This window comes from Apaloderma vittatum, unplaced genomic scaffold, assembly GCF_000703405.1.
Source record: "Apaloderma vittatum isolate BGI_N311 unplaced genomic scaffold, ASM70340v1 scaffold9362, whole genome shotgun sequence".
NCBI classification, from domain to species: Eukaryota; Metazoa; Chordata; class Aves; order Trogoniformes; family Trogonidae; genus Apaloderma; species Apaloderma vittatum.
Genome location: NW_009703048.1, coordinates 13,662 through 36,550, shown reverse-complemented (window position 1 = coordinate 36,550; position 22,889 = coordinate 13,662). Strand labels below are relative to the sequence as shown.

At 38.3% G+C, this 22,889-nt stretch overlaps 1 protein-coding gene across 1 annotated transcript in view; it reads right to left on the bottom strand.

The window, feature by feature from the left end:
- Positions 1-790: 790 nt before the first annotated feature.
- The window catches only part of HEATR1 (HEAT repeat containing 1), a 34,881-nt gene continuing 12,782 nt past the window's right edge, over positions 791-22,889 (bottom strand). Inside the window, 29 exon segments of the mRNA XM_009864463.1 lie at positions 791-1,016; positions 1,440-1,548; positions 2,245-2,351; positions 2,354-2,393; positions 2,739-2,893; positions 3,548-3,716; positions 3,812-3,916; positions 4,179-4,313; positions 4,986-5,144; positions 5,566-5,716; positions 6,485-6,774; positions 6,980-7,120; positions 7,942-8,065; positions 8,898-8,944; positions 9,482-9,648; positions 10,830-10,956; positions 11,610-11,840; positions 13,104-13,232; positions 14,672-14,793; positions 15,047-15,165; positions 15,917-16,060; positions 17,133-17,239; positions 17,625-17,756; positions 18,531-18,773; positions 19,582-19,749; positions 20,111-20,283; positions 20,814-21,006; positions 21,889-22,037; positions 22,289-22,472. Coding sequence (XP_009862765.1) covers positions 928-1,016; positions 1,440-1,548; positions 2,245-2,351; positions 2,354-2,393; positions 2,739-2,893; positions 3,548-3,716; positions 3,812-3,916; positions 4,179-4,313; positions 4,986-5,144; positions 5,566-5,716; positions 6,485-6,774; positions 6,980-7,120; positions 7,942-8,065; positions 8,898-8,944; positions 9,482-9,648; positions 10,830-10,956; positions 11,610-11,840; positions 13,104-13,232; positions 14,672-14,793; positions 15,047-15,165; positions 15,917-16,060; positions 17,133-17,239; positions 17,625-17,756; positions 18,531-18,773; positions 19,582-19,749; positions 20,111-20,283; positions 20,814-21,006; positions 21,889-22,037; positions 22,289-22,472 — 4,209 coding nt within the window. The 3' untranslated portion in view covers positions 791-927.

Sequence of the window (22,889 nt, the reverse complement as noted above, 5' to 3'; positions counted from 1 at the left end):
TGCCAGTGCAGCCCTCAGGGCAGCGTTGTGCTGGACATACCCCTTGGCTGACTCTAAGACACACGTATGTGTCCTTGCCTGTATTTAAGAGGTCAGCCAGAGGTTCTTACATGAATGTTGTTTTTGTTTTACAGCAGGCATGATTAACAGTTTTCTTTAAGAAAATCCTTTAAGAGCACGAATGACCATGATAGGGTGACTTTTCCACAGATGGGATCTGCACCCCAGACGCCCCTTCCCATCACCTGATGGCACGTAAGATTATCTTCTTTGTAGTGTTAGTTCTAACTAACATCTTAAACTGCACTTTACAGAGTCTGAGCACCTTTCTTGCTTGCCTCTTGCTGCAAAAAAGGTGGTGAATTTTCTGGTAAATTCGTTAACAGAACAAGCAATTTATTCTTGCTCTTCAGGTGCATAAGAAGCTAAGCACCAGTCTTTAAAGACCAAAAGCTAGTTTTAGCTCTTATATGGAATCCTAGTTTCTTGTAACTTTATTTTTAAAGTCATCTGCACGTTTACTTTTTACTTCCCTAAAAATGATAGAAAAGCAGATTCTCAGGACTGCAGTACATGGGTGCACTGAGAACCATGCTACATTGTTGCATGATAGCCCCTCTGCAGGGGCAGCAACTATGTACCCAAAGCACAGTGGAATTCAGTGAATCTCAGCTATTGTCACTCTGTTTGTGCCCAGCTATCAGAATTTGCTTATAGCTTGCTCCAGTCTCTCACTGCGAAGAAAAGACCAGTTACAGAAAAGTCATACACAAAGTTCCCAGACCATCCAGAAACGATAAAGCCAGTTTCTTATAATATTTTATTAAAAAGTTAGCTCTGATAAAAATTAGTGACAGTTTGCCTGTAACATTTGCACAAGTGAAGCTATCATGATTCAAACAAAATTTGAAAACAAAGGGGATAAACTTAGAAGTAGCTTTGGAGTGGTTCTCCTAAAATTACTTCCAGTTGTTGAATTGTCTTCTGACACTGTTGTTCAACTTCCTCACATTCATCTGGAAAAAGAAATAAAGTAGGAATTTAGCAAATAGAGGTTACAGAAGTACCCTAGGAAGGCTTTATCATGTATCAAGGCGACAACTGTCTCCAAACACCAAGTATGAAATAATTATTCAGAAATACTTTGGCACTGACTTGGGACTTGGCTTACTTCTACTGATCTAAAACATGTAACTGGTGACGTGCACAGGCAATAACACTAAAGAAGCTACAATAAGTTAAGTGAACTTTAGGAGTGTGTTGGATATAATCCATTTCCATTTGCATCCTGCACAGTTTAAGCCACCATATATCAGTTCACAATATTTGTACCGGTTACAGCAATCCCCCCGTCTGAATCTTTGAAATTAAGTGGTCCTTATTCTTTTTTGGTCATAGGCCAGTGGTGTGCCTTCACTAATGCGACTTTACAACATTACCTTCCATGAGCTCAGCTAAGAACGGAACAGATTCTGGTAGCAGGACCAGGTAGTTCTCCTTCAGTTTTTGTGCAACTTCCACCAAAGCAAGCAGAGCAGCAAATCGGACCTAAGTAAGGAAACCAACATTACAGTACAGCTCCCTGTTTCTCCCCTTTCCTCTCCTTGCCCCACCTTCTTTCCATACAAGTTTTTAAGCTAGCTTTCCCTACTGAAAGGAAGTAGTTTTAAACCAATTTAAATCTCAACATCTGGGTTATGATAATGTCAAAGGAAAAATAAATTGAGAGAAGGTGGTACACTGCTGGAAGTTATTTGATATAATGGTCTTTAACTTCCTGTTATAATGCCACCCTGTTCCACTCTATCAAAAGGACCTTAGCGTTGTTAGCTCAGTACAATAAAAAACAAGTACCCCCTGAATATATATAATCTGTGAAATAGCAGAATCTTGACAGAAGTCTATACAATAAACAGGTCTGAAGATTGACAAATAACTTTCAGTTCCCGCTCTGCAGTGCCTCTTTCTTCATACACAAACATGCTAGCTCTTATTCCAACAGCTACCAAATCTTTAAAAACCGCAAACCACGCAGTATGGAAGACATCCACACACGGAATAGTGACTACTTACTGTAAGAGCTAAAGCCCATGTTGCATGCATCTCTCCCTGACTTGGAGTAGCGTAGTACAGTATCAATCTGTTAGTTTAGGCTAGTATTTTAGCAATTACTTGGACAATCTACTTTGGGTTTTGGCGCACTGTTACCATTTTCTAGAACAGAAACAACCTATAGCTCCCAACCTTAGGAGAGGTGTGCCTCATTTTCAGCAGAATTTGGTAGTTCAGTGGTTTCCAAAGAGAATCATCTGCCATTGCCACCGAAAACTGAGCTATGCAGGGTATTTTTTTCTTTCCTGGAACTTCTCATCTCCTCCAAGCATATTTTCTAGCTGTGGAAGTAAAAAAACCACAACTCATCATTCAGATCTAGGCTCAGATAAACCCAGCTACAAGCACTTCTAGCTTTGGCTTTCAGGTACTCAAGAATTACATCAAAGAGCATTGATAGAAATGCACTGGTCCGCAAGAGCTCACCAACATGCATGACCCTTATGGAATATTGATGTTTCATAACTCAGAGCATTAGGCAAAGCAGTCAATACTGTCTGTAGCCCAAAGACAATGAACTAATTCCTCTCTTGTTGTTAAGGGATTGAGGCTTGACAGTTAAAATATCTTTCAAATGGGAAAAAAAAAAATCAGCTATGACTTGTTTTTGTTGTGTTTGTCAGTACCTGATCGACTAGAGGCATCATCAAGGTTTCTGCTCTTTCCTTACTGAGGAACTTCTGGGTGTCAAACAAGAAGAGTTTGTGCAGACAGCCCATGGTCAACTGCAACAGCAGACAGCTCTTTTCTGTGCTATTCTCAGAGTCAAAGAAAGCTTCATCTACATATCGATCAAGGAAAAGAACAAAGAAAAAACATCCAAAAAACGAAAATACAAAGCTCCTCCACAAGATGGAAATTTAGTTATAGTTTGTGTAGCAGGTACTACATAGACATCACGTACTCATCACTCAGAACAATAAAGTGGATGCAATAAGTTACCTGGCTTTTAGCTAACTCCCTAACAGGTTTACCACTGCCATTCACAGTCAGCTGGGGATAAAAGAGAACAGCCACAGGCTATAGGAAAAGTGCTTGGCCCACAGACATGGCGAGTTTCTTCACGTCACTACAAATGAGACAGGCAAATACCTTCTGCATACAAACAAGTACTACCTCTATTTTCACCAAGAAAGCAGAAGAGTCTGAATTTACCAGGTGGCATGTAAGAGAAGTCAATGGATGAAAAAGAGGGAAAAAAACCCAAAGGGAAACAAGTAACTTTCTTTCTACACAATTTCATTCTCAGGGAACTCACTGGGGCCAACACTGAAAATATTCATGGTCTCAACTTTGCAACGGCAGCCCAGAGCCCACAGATGAAAAATGTCCTTTAGTTCAATGAGAAGGAGATCAATGAGTGGCACGTGTTGTGAAGTAAACCCTGTAAGACTAAACTTTCAGCCTCTCTGGAGTTATTAAGTAAAAAACTTACCAGTTTTAGAAGTGTTGAGCTGGTTCAGAGTCTCAGCAAATGGCTTTACTAGATGACCAGCAAACAAGGTGAAGAGACCCTTGAGCTTGTCTGCAATGCAATCTGCTATGCGGTGGAACGTCAGCAGTCTGTCTTTTAGGGTAGACTCTGTTTTGGACCAATCAAAGAGCTGAAAGTGAAAGGCAGATTAGCTTTTTCTTGTCTCTGTGCACTGGAAAGTACAAATATGCTGATGCAGAGACGAATTATATTCAAACCTCTTACCTTGAAGAAGAGAGGTCTGAAAGAAGCCTCGGAAAGTTTCATGACCATACTTATTAGACAATCAATAATGTAAGCCTCTGTCTTACCAACTTCCTCTAAATCATCCTAGAAAAATTAGAAAACATAATTCCAAGTCTGAAATATAAGAATTTGAGTTTTCAAAGCACATTCTAATTGTGTCTGTTTCAAGCTAAACACCTAACCATGATGCTTCTTCCTACACCAAGAACAATTCTAGAACAGAGTATCCAATACGGAGAATTTCAGAACACATATGCAATGGAAAATACTAATAATTCTATCCGTTATTTTAAAATATAGCATGTAGAGGTTGAGCTGCTGCTATTCACCCCCCTAAACAGGATACCTGGGCATGCTCTGTTCGGAAGTCCAGGGCTTTCATGAAAAATGCTGTCAGCTCAGACTGATGGGAGATCAGGTGCTCCTTCTCCATACCGACAAGGTGCTCCTTCAAAATGTTCATGAGGGGACGCAGGCAGTTCTGCCAAAAGCAAAGCAAAGCAATGCAAAGGCAACTGTGATATTGACAGTAACTGAGAAATATAGCAAGGGAACTGCATTTTTGCATTTTTTGCATTTACTCTATAAAATAATAATTTTTTTTCCTCTACTTTTTGGGGCTTAAATTAGGATTCCTGAAAAGAGTTTGGTATGTCCAATACTGGAGATACCAGTTAAGACTGATAGGTTTGCACCCACCTATGAGATGGGAGCAAGGCCCAGATGAAAATTATGACTCAACTTTTTTTCCTAGAAGATAAATCCAGGCCTTTATAAATAGGATGACCTCTCAAGCATCCATCATCTAATGTTCTCAGGATATTAAACTTGTGCATTTCTCCCAGGTCTAACTTTTCCTGATTCACTTTTGCAGTAAAAAAAGAAAAGAGAGATAATATAAAAACTGTGCTATGTTTGGCTGGGATGGAGTTAATTTTCTTCACAGCAGCTCATATGGTGCTGTGCTCTTGCTTGCATGTTAAGACTTTCTTTGTTTCTGCTGCCCCAGCGAGTAAGCTGGTGGTGGGCAAGATTGTGAGGCTACACAGCCAGGACAGTTGAATCGAATTCTGTGCTGCTTGGCTGGTTGGAGTTTTTTACTATTCTTCTTTTCTTTTTAATCACAATGCAAAAGAATGAAAAAAATCCTTACTTTCCGTGTGTTTGCCACTTCACTGTAACACTTCGTAACTGCAGGCAAGAGTATGCGGGGAGCAAGCCTTGTAGCTAGGACAGTTTTCAACGACGTTACACGTAAGCTTATCTGGGAAGAAGGACCAAATTCGGCCACAATCTTTTCCAAACGGACAACCTATCAGGAAATCCAACAAAGTTAGAGGCATATTGAAAAGAACTCAAGAACTTACTTTTCAGTAGTTGTCTGTTGCAAGTGTCAGATGGGAATTTTGCTCTTTGCACTACTTGAAGCATCCTACGTGAAGATGTCTGTGTACAGAGCTTCACTGTCTTCAGAAGACAAACACTGAAAAAACGCACATCTCCGTGGCAGGGGTTCAAAATTACCCTACCTACAGCTGTTAGATACACTCTTACAGCATCTTAGTTATCTGCATAAGAAGGTGAGCAGAAGAGTAAAATGTTATGACCTTCCACATAGTTGGCACAGTTTCCTACTTCAGTTTAAGAGAGTAAAAAGTAATCTCTGTTCCTTCTTCTACGAAGTGGGCAGATACTGTTGCCTCTTACTTATCTGTAGGAGTCAGATAGCTCACCTGCAGCAAGCAATCCAGAAGATAAGGACTCAGGAAGTGTGGTAACGTTTCTGCAACCTTCAGCAGAGCAGTGACAGCACTCAGCAAGTAAATCTCATTGGAGACCAGCTCCTTCTTATTTTTCAAAGCCTTCAGCAGTGCTGGCATCAGCCTGTGAATAACCAACCATAAACAGAGACGGGTGAAACCACTGACTATTTGGAGGCACCTTTCACATAAATCCATCTGTTAAGCCTGCAGAGACAGTTTGCAGATGAATTTTCAGATGTGTGTTTGAGAACACTCAGTATTCTGGGCTCTTCTGCTGTATTTTTTTTTTTTCCAAAGCTAATGAAGGATATTAGATTTAGAATCACAGAATGGTTTGGGTCAGAAGGGATCTTTAAAGATAATCTAATCCACTTCTCCCACTACAGGTAGGAATACCTTCCCCGAGGTTGCTCAAAGCTTCATCTTCAGTTTACAGATTTAATGACAATAAGACACTTATTTGTAACGAGATAAAACAGTCTTAAAAGCAGTAAGTTAGATGCCCGAGTTCTTCTTGAATAGGGAAAATAATGTAACATGCAGTTTCCAGCTGTGCTGGTTTTCATGTTTTTTAAATGCAATCTGTTCTACAGTAAAAATACAGAATATAGTCTGACTTTTCTAAAGCTGTAAAGATTGTCTCTCTCTTCACAGTAGCAGGCTCCGTAACGAAACTCTACCCCTTATAAAACTCTCACAATTTCCCCACTAACTTCGTAGTTCTAGAACCAGGAAGCACCTACAAGCACTACAGATATCTTTACTCTTATCATCTACACAAATTACACATATAGGCAGACTTGGCCTTTATCTGCATTCCTTCCGTAATGTGTTTTAGTATAGGTAATTCCTGCTGCAGATGGTTCTGGTAAAAAGAACCTGACAGTACCTTGGAAGCTGAGGTATTGCTTGGGCTTTCAGTGTACAGGTGACCTCAGCTATACAGAGCAAAGCACTTCCCATCACATTCTTTTCCTCCTTCTCTGAAGAAATCAGATCAATGGCAGTTTTCAGAACAGGTACAAATGGCACTGGATTTTCTGTGCCAAAACCTTTGCAGAGTAGCTTGAGGCTGAACAAAGCAGTCTGCCTGTTGATGGCCTGCTCCTCCTCTTCCTCTTTTCTTTTACACTGCACGATAGCAATGAGCTCAGGAACTAGCTCTAAGAGCTGCAGGATCTAAGGGGACAGGAGAACACACACATTAGGCATACAATTAGAAAGTCAGAACCTGCAAGGTAACTACAGACTGGCAGCCTACATCTCGCTACTTGAGAGCTGTCTGCCAGATTTGGCACTGCTACTTGATGTCTTTCAGTAGCAAAACCTCTTCCACATCAATTTGTCTCTGCTAAAGGAACCAAGTTTAACAACTTCGCCTCACCTGGCTCTTCTGCCACCTTGTGCGCTGCTGCACCTTATTGTTCAAGAGGTCCATTGCTTTCCGTCTCACAGATGGAAGCTGATTTGTCATCAGTCCCCTAATTACAGGGATGAAGGTTTCTGTTGGCAATAAGGCATTGACCTGCAAGAATACACAAAGTAACATCATAAACATTCTTCCATGCACTGTGACATAGCAGCCTCCAAATACGACAGGCAAACTCTCTTCAACTTCCCACGTGGGTTTCAGGATCAAAGAGAGAAGAGGCTAGCAAATGCTGTGTGAGGCAAGCAAAAGAACAAAGCAAGTTCCAGTTACAGCACTTAATGAGTGTTCACTGGCTGCTATCCTGCCATTTTTCACCAGCTCCAGTTCCTCCTCAGCAATTCCTTTTGTCTACACTGGTGAGCCATCCCTCCTCACCCTAATATACTTCTGGTAGTGCCCTGTGCCTGTGCAGCATGAAAACTGGAATATAACAGGCAAAAAAAAAGAAATAATCCAAGCCAGTGAAAAGCCAGTGTGCTCCACAGCATGGAACGAGACAGCCAGTCCAATTCTACCAATATACTTCCGATCAGAAAACAATTAGAATGGAAAGCATAAGGATTTTAAAGTCCATGTTGAAATATAAAACAGTTCCATTATCATTAGTTAAATAATTTTATAATTTAGCAGTGAGAAATGCTGCCAAAAGCCATTTTTCTCCACCTGATAGTGAAATGACTGCTTCCAACCAGCAGAATACTAACTAGAGGAAATAAGCATTCCTGATTTTTTTCCCTCATTGTTCTATCCAAGCTATTCATGTTTTTAGATAAGCTTAAGCAATGATGCACCAGGTTGCAGACCATCCAATAAAGATGAGTACTAATACAACAAGAAATCCTATGAAGGTTATGATCATATTAATAAGCAAAAGCAGAAATGTCCCACTGCTAATGTGGGCTAACGAGACATACCTTATCCAGCATATCGTAACACTTGTTAAGCAGGACCCTCCAAAATTTGGCTGTTGGCTTGTCCACATTTCCTTCCACTGATGATGCCACAGTGTTTATATAGCGAAGAACTTCTTCCAGTAGCCTAGATGGAAAGGAAGCGTATTTTAGCAAGTTACAGGGACACTAAAGAAGGCGACTTTATTACTGGAAAACAAAAATCACCACAAAACAGAAACAATAAAAGAAAATTAAATATCTTACGGAGAGACTAGCAGATCACATTTATGTATTAACAAAAAGCTATGGCAATAAGGACAATTGTGTGCACATTTAAGTCTACCTGGTACCCCCAAATTTGCATCTACATACAACAGTAGTTCTGTTTAAGACTTTAAACCAAACAAAATCAGGGAAGATATAGATGTTTAAAAATAAGTATTTAAGGAACACAGCATTTAAAACAAATCCTACACCCCTTTTCACTTAAAACAAACATAAAAGTTAAGCCTCTGCAAAAGAAATCCTCAGTTTTGCATCCCTGGCTCTTAATAGTCCAATGACTACAACTGTGACTACATCTCTTATACAAATATAGGGGCACCTGTGAATAATGATTTTTTTTTTCCTATGAATCAAGTGATATGTTCTGCTAAAAATCTGGAATTCTTTTAAAGACTTCATCATCAAAAGCATAACAGTTATGGCCAAGTATGTAAACAAGCACTATCAGAAACAGAAAGTGCAGATATCAGCTAGAACAATCTTTCAGAAATACAGACTCCACATCATATTAAAAAAAAAACCAACCAAAATCCAAATAACTTGCATGTAGTAAACACTACTTGTCACTGAGGACAACTTTAAAAGTATCCTTGGGGGAAAAAAAAAAGTATTCTAATGGGACTACACTTAAAGTATTCTCAGGTTGCAGTAACAGCTAGAAGCAGGACAAGTGGAGCATATTTAAAGCATACCTCTGTTCCAACTTCTGAAGCTCTTCTGTTTCTTCACATTCAACTATCTGGTTTAAAAGAGGAAGAATGAAATGCTAAGTGTGCAACTTACATCTCCTCGCTAAGTCAGTACCCCAGGATGCACATATTTGTTTGTTCTCTATGAAGTGTCCACTAACACGGTAATTATGAGTTCCCCACATTTGCACTTAAGCCATCATTCTAGAAGAAAATCTGAGAATCTCAGGCAATGCAGCCACAGTAGCAAATACATTCCATGATGGTGGTTGTTCCTATATCAAACTTGCAGTTATACAGATTGCAAGTGAAATGCCAGACACCACATAGCCAGCGGGAAATCCACTGGGACTGGAATTTCACTGTTACCTATTCATCCATCACACAAACGGACTCTATCTGGAAAAGCTTTATTAAAAAATAATTAAATGAGAGGTTTCAAAAGTGTGTCAATAAATGCACCACCAAGATACACTGGACAGTGTATTCTTTCATCCCCTTTATATAAAGTCATACCAAAAAGCAAAACAAACAGTATGGGACAATTACTTAATGTGATCAGATTAAAAGCAATCTGCCGTTATTACCTTTTTCACAAAACTCTGAGAGGATAAAAGTTGTGACATGAAGGAGACTGACAAGAATTTGAAATGCCGGAGTTGTTTGTCTGAGTGAGACTCCACATTAAAGAGCTGCCCATCGTGATTTTTCACTTTTGTCTTGCATGTTCTTGACTTTTTTGGCCCAGGATCGTCTGTTGAAAACATTCAGAAAACCAATTTGCAGCCAAGAGAAAAAGGCATTTGATTTCTGATTACAGAAACAACGTAAAATTACAGTCAGATGCCTATCTTAGAATCACAGAACCATTCAGGTTAGAAAAGACCCTTGGGATCATCGAGTCCAACCATTAACCCTACTCTATAAAGCTCACCCCGAAACCATTTTCCCCCAACACCAAATCTAAACAACCTTTAAACATCTCCAGAGATGGGGACTCAACCACCTCCCTGGGAAGCCTATTCCAATGTCTGACTACTCTTTCAAGGAAAGTCATTTTGCAGTATCCAAAACCGTGTCAAAATTAAAAAAAAATGATGCTCTGAAATACTACAGGAGATAAAAAATTCTTCAACAGCCTCAAAAGAAGTCCCATTGTCATTCCTTCTCATCATTTTTACTTGAAGAATCATCTTTTTCTGTGGTGCTAAAGCTATGGCACACTGGCTACAAACCCAAGAGACTTTTGAGGGAGGACCACATATACTCTGTGTCACATATTTGGGTGAATTGCTTTCAGTGTCATTAGCTGGTCCTTCCTGGCTGAGAAAACACATTCCAACAGCAAATACAGCAAATCCTAGCTTCAGAAGAAACAAACAACCCTCACCTTTCCCAATGCTCTCAAAAGTACTAAAACATACTGTTTAATTATTGCTCCACTACATTGTGGTAGAAAGAAATGAAACCTTAAAAAAAACAACAACCAAACACATAATTGGTAGTCCCTATGATCTTGCCTGCTATGAATAAAAGATTTTTATTTCAACTAAGGGACTTACTCTGCCTTCTAAATGAGGACTACTGTGTGAGTCTAAGTGCTCAAATCAATCTATAAACAAAAGGATTAAAAAACTCCCCAGTAATTGCATACATTAACTATTTTAATAAAGAAAAACAAGAAAATATGAGTAAAGGTATCTTCAACTAGATCAGGTTGCTCAGAGCCCTGTCCAACCTGAACTTAAATGTGTTCAGGGATGGGACATCTACAACCTCTCTGGGCAACCTGTGCTAGAGTTTTACCACTCTCATTGTAAACAATTTCTTCCTTAGATCTAATCTAAATCTACTCTCTTTTAGTTTAAAACCACTACCCCAGTCCCTTGCAATAGGAAGGTTTACGTGCGTTTGCTGGCTCTGTTTGGTGGTTACCTTCTTTGTTCTCTGGCAGTTCTGTCAAGTACTCAATTATTTTCATCACGCTCTGGAACTGAGAATGTACGTTAAATTCGCAACAGATGGAAATCCAAAATTCCGTGTCTGCTTCCAGAACAGCGTCCTGTTTATGGTTTAGAAAAAAAATAATATTTCAAGAGTTAAAATAATGAAAAAAACTCCTCAGTGAGTTTGTGAAAAAGCCATGGTGAGCTGAATACTGCCAGGATTAACACTAAGGGTAATACCAGCAAGCTCTTGGACAGACCATAGACCCAGAGGGTATAAAGACATCAAACTGATACAGCAGAGAGGGGTATCTTCTCTCCAATGTTCCTTTAATAATTCTTCTAGTTTTCCCCAAAAACTGCACTTTCACCTAATCTGAGGGCCTGCCTACACAAAAACATAAGAAGGTTTTGATCTTGGTCTGTACAGGGAGACCAGTACCATGTTTCACAAATACAGCTAAAGAAAAAAACCCAACATACCACTTCAAAAATATTGAAGCACTTCATAACTAAAGATTATCAGCTATTCAGGTCAAGGACTGCTGTACAACATGATCTGCTTTATTGTTCAGGCTCCAGGACAAAACAATATCGTTTATCTGTGATACACACTGTAGTCAGTATCACCATCAGGTTCTTGTACAGCACAAGCTCAGAGCTTGTTTTAGCACAGCCTCAGGGCTTGTCTTGCACCTTCTCAAAGGCAAGACCAAGCACAGAAAGGTCAGCTTCTTGAGGCAAAAACCAACCCCACTCGTGTTCTAACCTTGTCTGTGCTTGATGTCGCAGTCACAGTTTTGGTCACGTACTGCTCGAACAGCAGTGCCAGGAGAACCCAGAGGAACTTGTCTCCCCCCAAAGTGGAGATCAGCTGTGCCAGGATCGGCAGCCGTCGGTGCTCCGGCACGTGGGGCAAGGCGTCCACAAACACACGAATGATCTTTATCACCACCTCTTCCACGCTTCCCGAGGACTCAGACAAATCGCTGTCTTCAGCCTAGGTGCGAACAGGTATAGCAGTTCAGACAGATTATCACGGGTGGGTACAAGTTCTTTCTTGTACATGGAGAAAATGAGAGAAAGCGCTATGGGCCTGATAACAGTGTTAGCAAAAGCATAACCTCTAAAGAGAAATGCTCCAAAACAGTTTTCAATCACATGACTCCTCTTCAGTATTAAGACACTTCAAAAAAAATTCAAAAGAGAGAAGAAAACGAGAAAAAAATAAAGGAAAGAAAAACTTGATTGAAAAAAAGAAAGACACGAAAAGTTACTTGGCATCAGCTAAAACAAGCATGTTTCCAAGGGAAAGGAATGCCATGTCCTTCCAGAAGCTCTGCCTGTAAGACTGATAGTTAGGGTCTTAGATTCAAGGGCCTAGTAAAAATAATACCAGTAGGCTACATGATCTCTGTTAAGTAATATTAGGCTCTTCCCACATATAATAATTGTGTGTGCCATGAAAAATTTGCCACAGTAACTTGTGCTATGAAAGGTTTTAAATAATAAAAAAAAAGATAGCAACTTAGTTTCTTTAACAGAGGTCTGTAAGATAATCCAAAATGTGTATACATATAATTAAAAAACACACTGGGAAATTCCCAGCCCATTGTTAGAAGTAATTTTTTTTCCCCAATTAATTTTTACAGGAGACATGTATATGGCATTTTTCATGTTTAAATTTATGGATGATGCTAGAATTAAGTTTTATTAGGTGCAAATGAAACCTGACTGAAGAAAAAAATGTCCCCTTTGAAAACCAATTATGTATTTGTCTTGGCTTATAACAATTTATGTAAGATACCCAGCACCAGCTGGAAGAACAAAAGCATTTCCTTGAGACCATGTCTACTATTGACATGACCATGGCACATTATTACAGGCCTAACAGCTGCCTTCTCATTTCCAGTGATTCCTCTACTGAACTCACCTGCCATTTTTATGATGAAAAACTGGAAGTATGTGCCAGGTTCTCTTTAGGTACAGTTCTGATACTGTTTTGACTAAATCATTTTGAAAGTACAGGAGCTCATAAAAAAATTAAAGATAAGCAGTGTTCTGACAAATTCAAAGTTGGTCAGATGAGAAGTAGCCTGTTAACACAGTTATTACATATCAATTAATATCTATCTAAAAATAATCCTAGAATAGGTTACAAGTTATTCTACCACTGAATTCTAAACCATTTACTCTACTTAAGTAATAATCTTATTGTTCACTTTTTTCCACTCCTTTAATTCCATTAAGTAGACAAATTTACCTGTACAAGAGCAGGAATAACCATCTGCACCGTCTTATTAATTACTTGGAACGTGTAAGTATCATCCAGACGCAAGACATTTGCTCCCATGAATGTAAAAATGGGCATAATGTTATGAAGAACTTTATCCTGGAAAAGACGACAGATGAGATTATTTTAAACTCTGCTGCTCTACATATTATACCTTAAGGCATTTCTCCTTCCCAGAAATGCCACTAGAGTCCTATAAAACAAAATGAGAATCATTAATATGTTACAAAGTCTCCACCATTTTAAATGTTTACTGTTCCTTACTATGTGATTGTTAAGAGTTCTAAATATTATTTAGAAACTAAGATATGTTTTTGAGAAAATAATTAAAGACTGGAAATTGAGAGTTTAGTCTGATAAAATACTACCCTGGGCACAGAGTTGAAGAATGCAAGGTATGACAAGCAAAATAAGCTATGGGGACATCTGCAGAAACCCAAGTGTGAGTGTGGCACTCACATTCTACATACTCAGATTCCAGTACTTTCCATACCTTTCCCATCCACCCTTTTTATATCGGTGAAATATCTACAATATCTACAATCATGCAATGGAAACTAAGCATGCTCATTTTACTTTTGTGGGGCTAGACTGTAATCACAGCAATTAATTTTAAGAGGGCTCAATTACAGATGTCACCTAGCTCAACAGTTAGTTTCCAAGACTTTGCCAAAAATTAGAGCATGAACTTGCGGGCATATTTTTCATTCAGTTTTAGTCAGCTGACAGAGTGTTTTAAATTCAGAGAGAGAGGTGAGACTTATACAAAACATTTCCTTGTATTCTGACCTTGAAACTCTTGTAAGAGCCAGTATTATTATAGAATAAAAGCTCAGTGATGGCAGTAAGATGGTGATGAAGCAGAACAACCCCAACAATAAATATCTGCCCTTCACAAATACGTCAAAAAACATTCAATTTTTGCCTTTTGGGAAAAAAAACACATTATCTTTCCAAATGCGTGGAAAAAGTACTGAGGTAAAGATAAAGATGCAAACTGAGTTTCACACACCTGTATGCATTTTGCTGCTTTTATAGTTTCAAAGCAAAAGAATCTCACTTTGAAGAGTACAGTCAAATTTCAATGCAGACAAAAAGGCCTGCTTCTTGGTGGATTAAAAACAGACCAACCTGGTTTTATCATCAGCTACAACTACCTTTCTCAGTGTTGTACACTATAGGAACTTGGAAGAATACATATGCTATAAGGCTAGATGTTTTCTCTCACACATAAAAAAGCAGGGGGAAAAAGAGACAATGCAAGACAACTTTGACTACAGCAGAAAGGTGAGGTAGGGCTGTTAACAAAAATCTTCATTTTAAGTCATAAACCACTAGTGACCCAAGCACCACAACAGAAGTTTGTTTTCAAGTCAAATAGAATAGAAAGCCCTAAAAGAGTGGGAAACCTGTTAATTCTGCCTCTTGCTCCTTTCAGAAAGTTTCTCCCCACAGAACAGCTCTATATGTTCTTCACCATTGCCAGTATTTGGATCCTGAAGAGAAAATCCGACACATGAATTTCAGGTACTACTTACGGGAAACATGCCAGCAACAGCACCAAGGAGCAGCAGTGCATGGTGATGTGTCTGGGGCATTTTTGAAATCCTGATGCACTGAACTATCAACTCCACATTGAATTTTTCTTTGTCAAGGACATCTGCAAGTAAAAAAGTATTTACTGACTAACACTTTAGTGGTTGACCATGTAGGAAAAAGCAGTACACTCAAGTACTGGTTTCAATTTGCAGACCATACCTAAGGGATCTACAAAAAATTATTAATAAGGCAAGCTTGTATACCCTGCAGAGGAATCTGTCTCTCTTCAACAATGCTCAGAGAAGAATAAAGTTAGAGGTCATTGTTTTAATGCTCTACTGCTGAGAAGAGTACTAAGAAATGGCAATTTTTACCTGCTGGGATCTTGCCACCGTCTGAAGACAATTTCTGACAGATGCTTAGCAGGCAGCTGAGGATTAGCTGCTTTGTATATTCCATATTTTCTTCTTCTGATGCCATAGGTTCCAGACACCTATACATTCAGGAAAACAACAAGAAATTGAAAAGAGAGACAAAAAAAGAAGTGACCAAACTGCATATTAAAATACAAATACGAAATTACAATCTTCATTCTACAGAAGTTCTAAACTGAGGCTTCTACAATGGATTTGTTAACAAGTCTCTCAACTAGTCTAATGAAAGACATTTACCAGCATGCTGTCAGGAGTGTAAGATGATTACCTGAAATATCATTGCCAGTCTATGTAAAGGCAAGTCATAACCAAAAAGGATAAATACCCAATCCGTATGTAAGCTTTCCCAAGTGCCTGGAGATAGGGCTGGCAGGAAAAGCAAGTTTTCTTAGGATGCACTGGACAAAGTGCATGTTCCCCAATGTTTTGGGAGCAGCTTTAAAGCTTGGAGTATTATTATAATAGTTCTGCAAAACACACAAGTCCTGTCAATTGTGCCACTTTTAGCATGGATGTTATCCTTTTAGCAATCCCGAGGCCTCTACCTGAGAAACAAAGTCTTCACACTAAAAGCTATGCATCACGCAAACATCTTAAAAAGCCCATCACATTCTTTAAAGGGTAACAAAGTCATAACATTTTCCTATTCCCCTCATCTGATTTACCTAGAAGAAGTTCAAGGAAAAAGGCAAGCTAAGCTACAAAACACAGCAACAAAGCAGAGAGCAAGTAGCCTGTACAAGAATGCTTTACAGGATCTGCTGCAGGATAGAATGTTCAAGGACTTGTGTGTTACAGAGGCGCGATTACCGGCTCAGCAGGTTAAAAAGCGCAGGTACCAATGCCTGCGGACGTCGAAGTTTCTTCTTATGCTGCAGTAATTCCAGAATAAGCATAACCCTCTGCCAGCTGAAGTGGCTTGTTTCCAGTGCCAATTCTGCATCTTGAGGCTTTCTAAAAAAAAAAAAAAAAGACGAAATATTTGCAAAGAAAATAGTACAATGTTTCAGGGAAAACATACATACACAAGTTAAAAAACCCCACATTTTCTTTCTTATAGTAATATCCTTTACTATTTCTCCTGAGAGAGGTGGCAACGTGGGCTTTTGATTGAAGCATCAACACATTTTAAACAATTGACAGAAAAGCCAGGCCAAACTTGAAAAAACAAACAAGTATGACATGCCTTCTGTGTACAGAAAAATTCTGCACAATGAAGCAGACTTCTCTGGAAGAAAAATAAAATCTACTACCAAAACCTGTCCAAATGCTGATCTGCTTGCCATTCAGGAAACTTTCACCTTCAGAACTACCTGTCATTTAAGCACTGACTATGTGGGCAATGGGGTGTGTGTGCAAGCACGTGCATTTATAAACCGACAGACACAGTTTACAGATGGATCAATCTAACTGGTGATGACTGTCAAGAAAAGGTCAACAGAGGGAAAATAAGAGCAGCTATTCTAGGTCATAACAAGAAAACCAACTCAATTTCCTTTTTTCAACAGCGGCTGGCAGCCAGCACTTAGAGAAGAGAGTAAGTACAAAACAGCTCCTTCCTTATCAAAAAGAAGAAACAAGACTAGAAGACAAGAGGTGGCGGAGGCTCCATCCCTGGAAGCATTCAAGGGTCAGGCTTGATGGGGCTCTGAGCAACCCGAATCAGTTAAAGATGTCCCTGCTCACTGCAGGGAGGTGGACCCGATGACCTCTAAAAGGTCCCTTTCATCCCAAAACATTCTGATTCTACAGTAAGTATAATACCTACAAAAATGAATCTTGTTCAACTGTGTCAAGCCAGATTCTTTAAGAGCAAATGTCAACACTAAATCTACTGTTTTGGGGTTTTTTTGACTATAGTTCCATCAGTTCTCAAACAGCAACATGATTTGATTTTCTCCTGCCAAAAGTAGCTCAGAGTTATTTTACTGTGCAGGGAAAAGGAAAAAAATAGATGCTTATGCTTTCAATAAGAACTATGCAACAAATTGTACAGATAATATTTTTGTGTTCCTAGTTATTTTACCTCTGCTGCTGCATTTTCTGCCTTCTAGTTTGCTGAACAGTGGCCAGACTTTTGCTTTTCTCAGGAGGCTCCAGTTCTCTGACAATCTGCTCAGCACACACTGTAATCTGAAACAAAAAATAACGGACGTTACCAATGAACAATGTGGGTGTTTTTAAGAAAAACATACTCCTTTCATGCACATATGGGTATACAATCCACATATTCAAGTCATATCCCAGAAAATGAAAACGAGTGCAGCAGCAAAGTGACTTCTGCCGAACTCATTCACACAGTATATTCAATGACTGATTCGTGGCTTTTAAAGAAACACCTTCTAAAAGCAGCCATTTAACAAACTTTTCATGCTATTAACACAATTATATGACAAATAGTTTGCAATTCCTTTCATGCAATGAATGATTTAAACAGCAAGTGTTACTGAATGTAGCGACACTGAACTAACAGAACAGGTTTGAACATATTTCCTATGTTCTGCAGCTTGCCACTTACCCCTTTAAACACACTGCTAATTGTCTGGGCACAAAGCGGGTTCTTACAGTTTAACAGCAAGTCAAATAACACTTTTAGTAACTTCTGTTGCACTGTCCCATCTGACAGAGCTGCAAAGAATGGTTTGGTAATCTACAAAAGAGAAAAAGGAAAAGATGCAGAGAAGTTTACTGTAAGAGGGAAACAAAATCAGAAGCTATGGAACCCTGCTATGTTAGACTGTGTATGACATACCAAATCACATGTGTATGTTAGTATGAACATATATCATAAAAACATGCATATTGACTATGTATTTGTGTGTGTATATATATATACATATACATCTCCAAGAATCCTTCAGTGCAAAGCACATGCTTCTGAAATATCCATCAGACAACGAGTCCTGAAATTTTTCACAGTTTGCCTGGTAGGGGGAACAAACCTGCTGTTGCCAACTGTCAGTGAGTACACACTAATACCTGGCTAACAGAAGGCCTGAATTTGTAGCCTCCTTCAAATGAGGCTATTTCTCATCTATTGCATTATCTTGACGATTTTTCTTCAGGGGAAAAATTTGAAGTAAAGCTCTTGCCTGACAGACAACAACTAAGGACAGTGGAACAGTAATACCTGCAGGGAATGATACAGGTATTAATCTGCATGCAAATACAATGATACTTCTATTCTGTATTTGTCAAGGTGCAAAACCAAAGCAAGTAGCAATTTCTACTTTTCCTAAGTTTAAGAAAAAAAAGTTTTGCAGCCTGCTTAGATTTTTCAAAGGACTATGGAGACCTTGAAAAGTTGTACTAAAAGAAAGACGGGTCAAACACTATGGACTCCTTAACACAGAAAGGGTCTTGTAAATCCAATCTTAAACACTGCTGTTTGCTTTAAGCATAAAGATCTTTCATGAAGCCGTACCTGCCCAAGTGCTGTGATCTGAAATGGTGGAATTTCTTCATAAATTTTCTTGGCCGCATGCAGACTTTTGAGAAATAAATCCAGACTCTGCTGATCCTTGCACAAGAGAGGTGCTGAATATTCATTAAACTTCCCAAGGATGAGATGCAGGAGAATAACTTCATCTTTTAACATTGCCTCAGGCTTCTTAAAGACCTTCTCTAGCAACCTGTCTAGTGCAGGCAAGAGGTGAGAAAGGACCATCTGCACGCAGAAGAAATGCAGAAGTTTTTATCCGTTCTCATTTTAACAAACTTGCAGTAGCACAGCTTCATTTTACAGCAACATCCCCTCTCTAGTAACACACTGCACATAGTATTTTATGCAACAGATATTCAAGAGGAAAAATACAAGACTTACTGTGAGATTTCCCTGAGTATATATTCATCTGCTACTTCGCTACTCTCCCTTGCAGAAAAGTATTTCATATTTTTGAAGTACAGAAACAAGGTGATTTTTTTCACCAATTCATGACTGCTGTCTCCTACAAAACCCGAGAACGCTCATCCTCTATCCAGTTCACAATCCTTTCAAGACATATACAACTGAATAGAGCATAAAAATTCATAGACTTCATTCATTTTTGAAGTCTCATATTTTTCAGCAGAGAATTCTCAATATACTAGGTAACGGATGGTTAATACAAAACAATAAAATTGATAGTACAACCTAATACACTAAAATTCTGTACAGAAAACTATAATTGACTGATATCTAACCAAGGAAACAAATTTCTTTGGGAAAAATCATCTTCTAAAACAGTCTTTTTCAGTAACATCAAGGAAGTTTTCTTAAGAACACCAGTGCAAAATTCCGCAGCCCTTACATTCCTGGATGAAACATGCAAATATTTTATGTTTCATTAAACCATACTTTGCAGAGGTGTCAGCTCAAATAACTTAGTAATTTATTAAACCATTAGGCATTAACAGCATTATTACTAAACGAAATTTAATTGCAGCATCTCAATCAAGTGTAGAACCCATAAGATAACTAGAAAGCTGGCACATACCTCACCATGAACTCTATGAAGCATTTTCATTATGTTTCTTGTAATATATGATGGGAAAATAGGGTTCTGTACACAATCAAGTATGCTTTCCAAGGCTTCCAACAATTTTTTCTTCTGGGATTTCTGTTTTGGTTGTGTCTCAAGTTCCTCAAATAGAGTTTCTATAATCTAGTTTGTTAAAAAAAGTGAAAATTAAGTTCTTTGCCCTGCAATAAAAATGCCTTAAAACAACATTTTTTCAATGCTTCAATAATAATGCAATCTGAATACAAACAGAATTCTTCATCTATAAATAAACCACAAGTTAATACCCCTTATTTGACTGATACTCTCACTTCTCTCTATGTAATAAGTCACTTGAATTTTTTTACAGTATTTTAAAAAAATATATATATATAAAAAATCAGTCTACTATCATAAACTAAAAAACAATGAACTTTCACAGTTAACTTAGTTTCTTTTAGAAAAGATGGGAGCTCATAGCAGCAGACAAAACTTGAACTAATTTACACCTTAATAACAAAAATACCTGTGTTATGTATGTAGGGTCAGATATGATCTCTTCTGTCTTCTGCTCCAAATGCTGAAGGACAGGATGAAATACAGACTCTTTTACCCCTCTCAAGGAATGGAGGCAGTTGAGAGCAGCCCTTCGGACTTCACTCACAGGACTACCCAAGTTAATTAGCAAAGATGTCACCACTACAACAAGAGTGAGGGAAGGAAGGAGGAAAAGAACAGAATCATGTCAGTGGTCAGAATTTTATTGCATCTGCCCTGAAGAGGCAGCAACATTACTTTGCAATTAAAATGCCATCTCTTTTCACTATAAACCTTTAGGCTACACAAGATCAACAGGAGTCTCGCAGATCTATGGCTCCAAACTTCTTCATCGGTCTTTAGACTCATTTTTAAGCTCAGAGACTTCATATATTGCTATTGACTGCCACACACACACTGCAGAGACAGCAATGTGCTAGTAACTGACTTCTTTAGAATAGAACCGTATTTCTTTAATATCTTTAAGGTTAAAAAAAAAGTGGTTTCACTTACTTCCAAGCTTGGGCTAGTAACTACAGCAGTGAATCACCAAGAAAGTGAGCTATCTCAGCCCTAATGCAGCTGCACATAACTAGATACCCTTCCTGATATAAAAAAAAGGAAAATTTGCACAAAATTAAAGATACTGCGATTAAGTCTTAAGATGAGAGACAGATACCATTTTACTTTACCTGGAGATGACGGCAAGAGCAGTTGTTTCTTTTTTTGGTATGTCTGTGATTCAAGCAGTGCATAGCCAATATATAAAGCTTGAGTCTGTAGCATTGCATTAACTTCATAGTTCAGATGATTTGAAAGGTTATAATTGTAAGTCCATAAAATTGAAAGGAATTTGAAGAGAACCTCTGAATCTTTTAGATGTACCTTAAATTCAACAACAACAAAATAATGGACTTGTTCAATAATTTCAGTTTATTTGGTAAACTACTACTCACATCTGATAAAGCACCCAAACCCAAACAAGTACACAGAAAGACAACTAGAGAGTCAGAAACAGTGTCTTTAGGGAAGAAAAGTTACTGAGCAGATGCTTTTGAGTAAACAGCATTTGCACGTACTAGTCACGCACTGAATCAATCTCTTTAACAGCTCAGTGTCAGTACAATTTCACTAGAGCTTGGAGTGACTGATAACTAGACAAAGTTATATGCAAGAATTAACATCAGAAACAAGACTTGCTATGAAAGTGTTGCTATTTTTTTCCTCCTCTGTGTTTGTCATGTGCTTTTCTTGATGAAACAGCATTAAATTCCAGTGATGGCAGCTTTGTGTCAATTACTTGCCTTGCCTTTCCTCAGAGTGTGCAGGTATTAATTCCTGTAATCCACAGTGTCAAAATTCCTTATTCTCTTTACAAAAACATAGATGATGGAATAAGGAAATATGCCTTCTGAAAGTTTTCATTTCAATTTTTATATCTAAAAATGAACAAATTTTAACAGGGCAGCTGTTTGCTTTGCTCTGGGATAGGACCAAAACTTTTAGCTCAAACTTGAAGCTCTTGACCTTGTCCTGCAAATCAGTGTTTTCACCTTTGCTGCAACTGGTCCATTTATTGTGTTTTTTAACTTGAGTTTGCTATTACTACATTTATTTAGGGTTAACTAACCAGCTAAGATTAGACTTTCATCACAGTATTAGCATGCCACAAACAGTGTTGAATGATCAGCTCTCTTATTTTCTCAGTTTTCTTTAAAATTATGTAATTGCATAATAGCTGATGACAACAAATGCAAAAAATAATACCTTGAGTAAGAGATTCATCAGTGCTCTGTACTGAACAGCATCGCTTCCCTCACTAGCTCCACAGACAAGTAGGTCAAACAGCCCCAAAAGGAGGTGCATGTAGTCTCGGCTATCTTGATTCAGAGATTCAGGATTCCACCAAGTTTTCTCTAAAAAACACAGGATATAATTAAGAGAGTAGATGCATATAAGCCTCTTCAGAAACACAGAGAAACCAGACACTTCTAGTTAAAAGAAGACAATATATTTGGCTGATTTCATGTTCACAAGTAAGTGATCTTTACAGATCTCAATAACAACAAAGGAAGAAGGTTTGCTTGCTTCCATCTTCTGAAGACAAAAAAATTAACCTTCTTCACTTCATTGAGGTATATATGACAGTCAAAACCTTCACACCTACCTTTTGAAACAGACAGGTGAGGTTTCAGGCCATTAATGAAGTTTTTTAATAAGAACAGGAACATAGCTGACTCCTCTGCATGAGCAGTCTGATCATTGGTGAGTTTTTCTATATATGCAGTTAACAAGTCTGAAGGCACCAAAGTTTCCTCTGTTGTTTCAACAGACCAAATTAGGGAAGTTTCCTGTGAATGAAAATTCATTTCGATGTACATTGCCACAATTTCATACAACAGAAGGCAGAAATTTCATGCTTAACTTTAGAAATATTTCTAAAGTGTCCAACCTCTAAGGTGGTATCCTTATGAAGTGAATGATGTTTCTGATTTTAAAGTTGCATCTGCAGTTTTAAAATCTATGCCAGCTCTTACTATCATAATTAACAGTGTATGTAAGCAATGTAAGAGAAGAGTGAAATACCAATCTCTCAAAAGGAATTAGGAGCTAGAGCATTTTCTGGACATTGTATAATCCTTTCATCTGTTCCAGCAATGTAATCCATATCCTTCAAATATCTGTATATACAAAAACACTTTAATGGAATAATCAGACGTCAGATGAACTAATTACCATGTACTGCTCTGGCAGGGGGGCTGGACTAG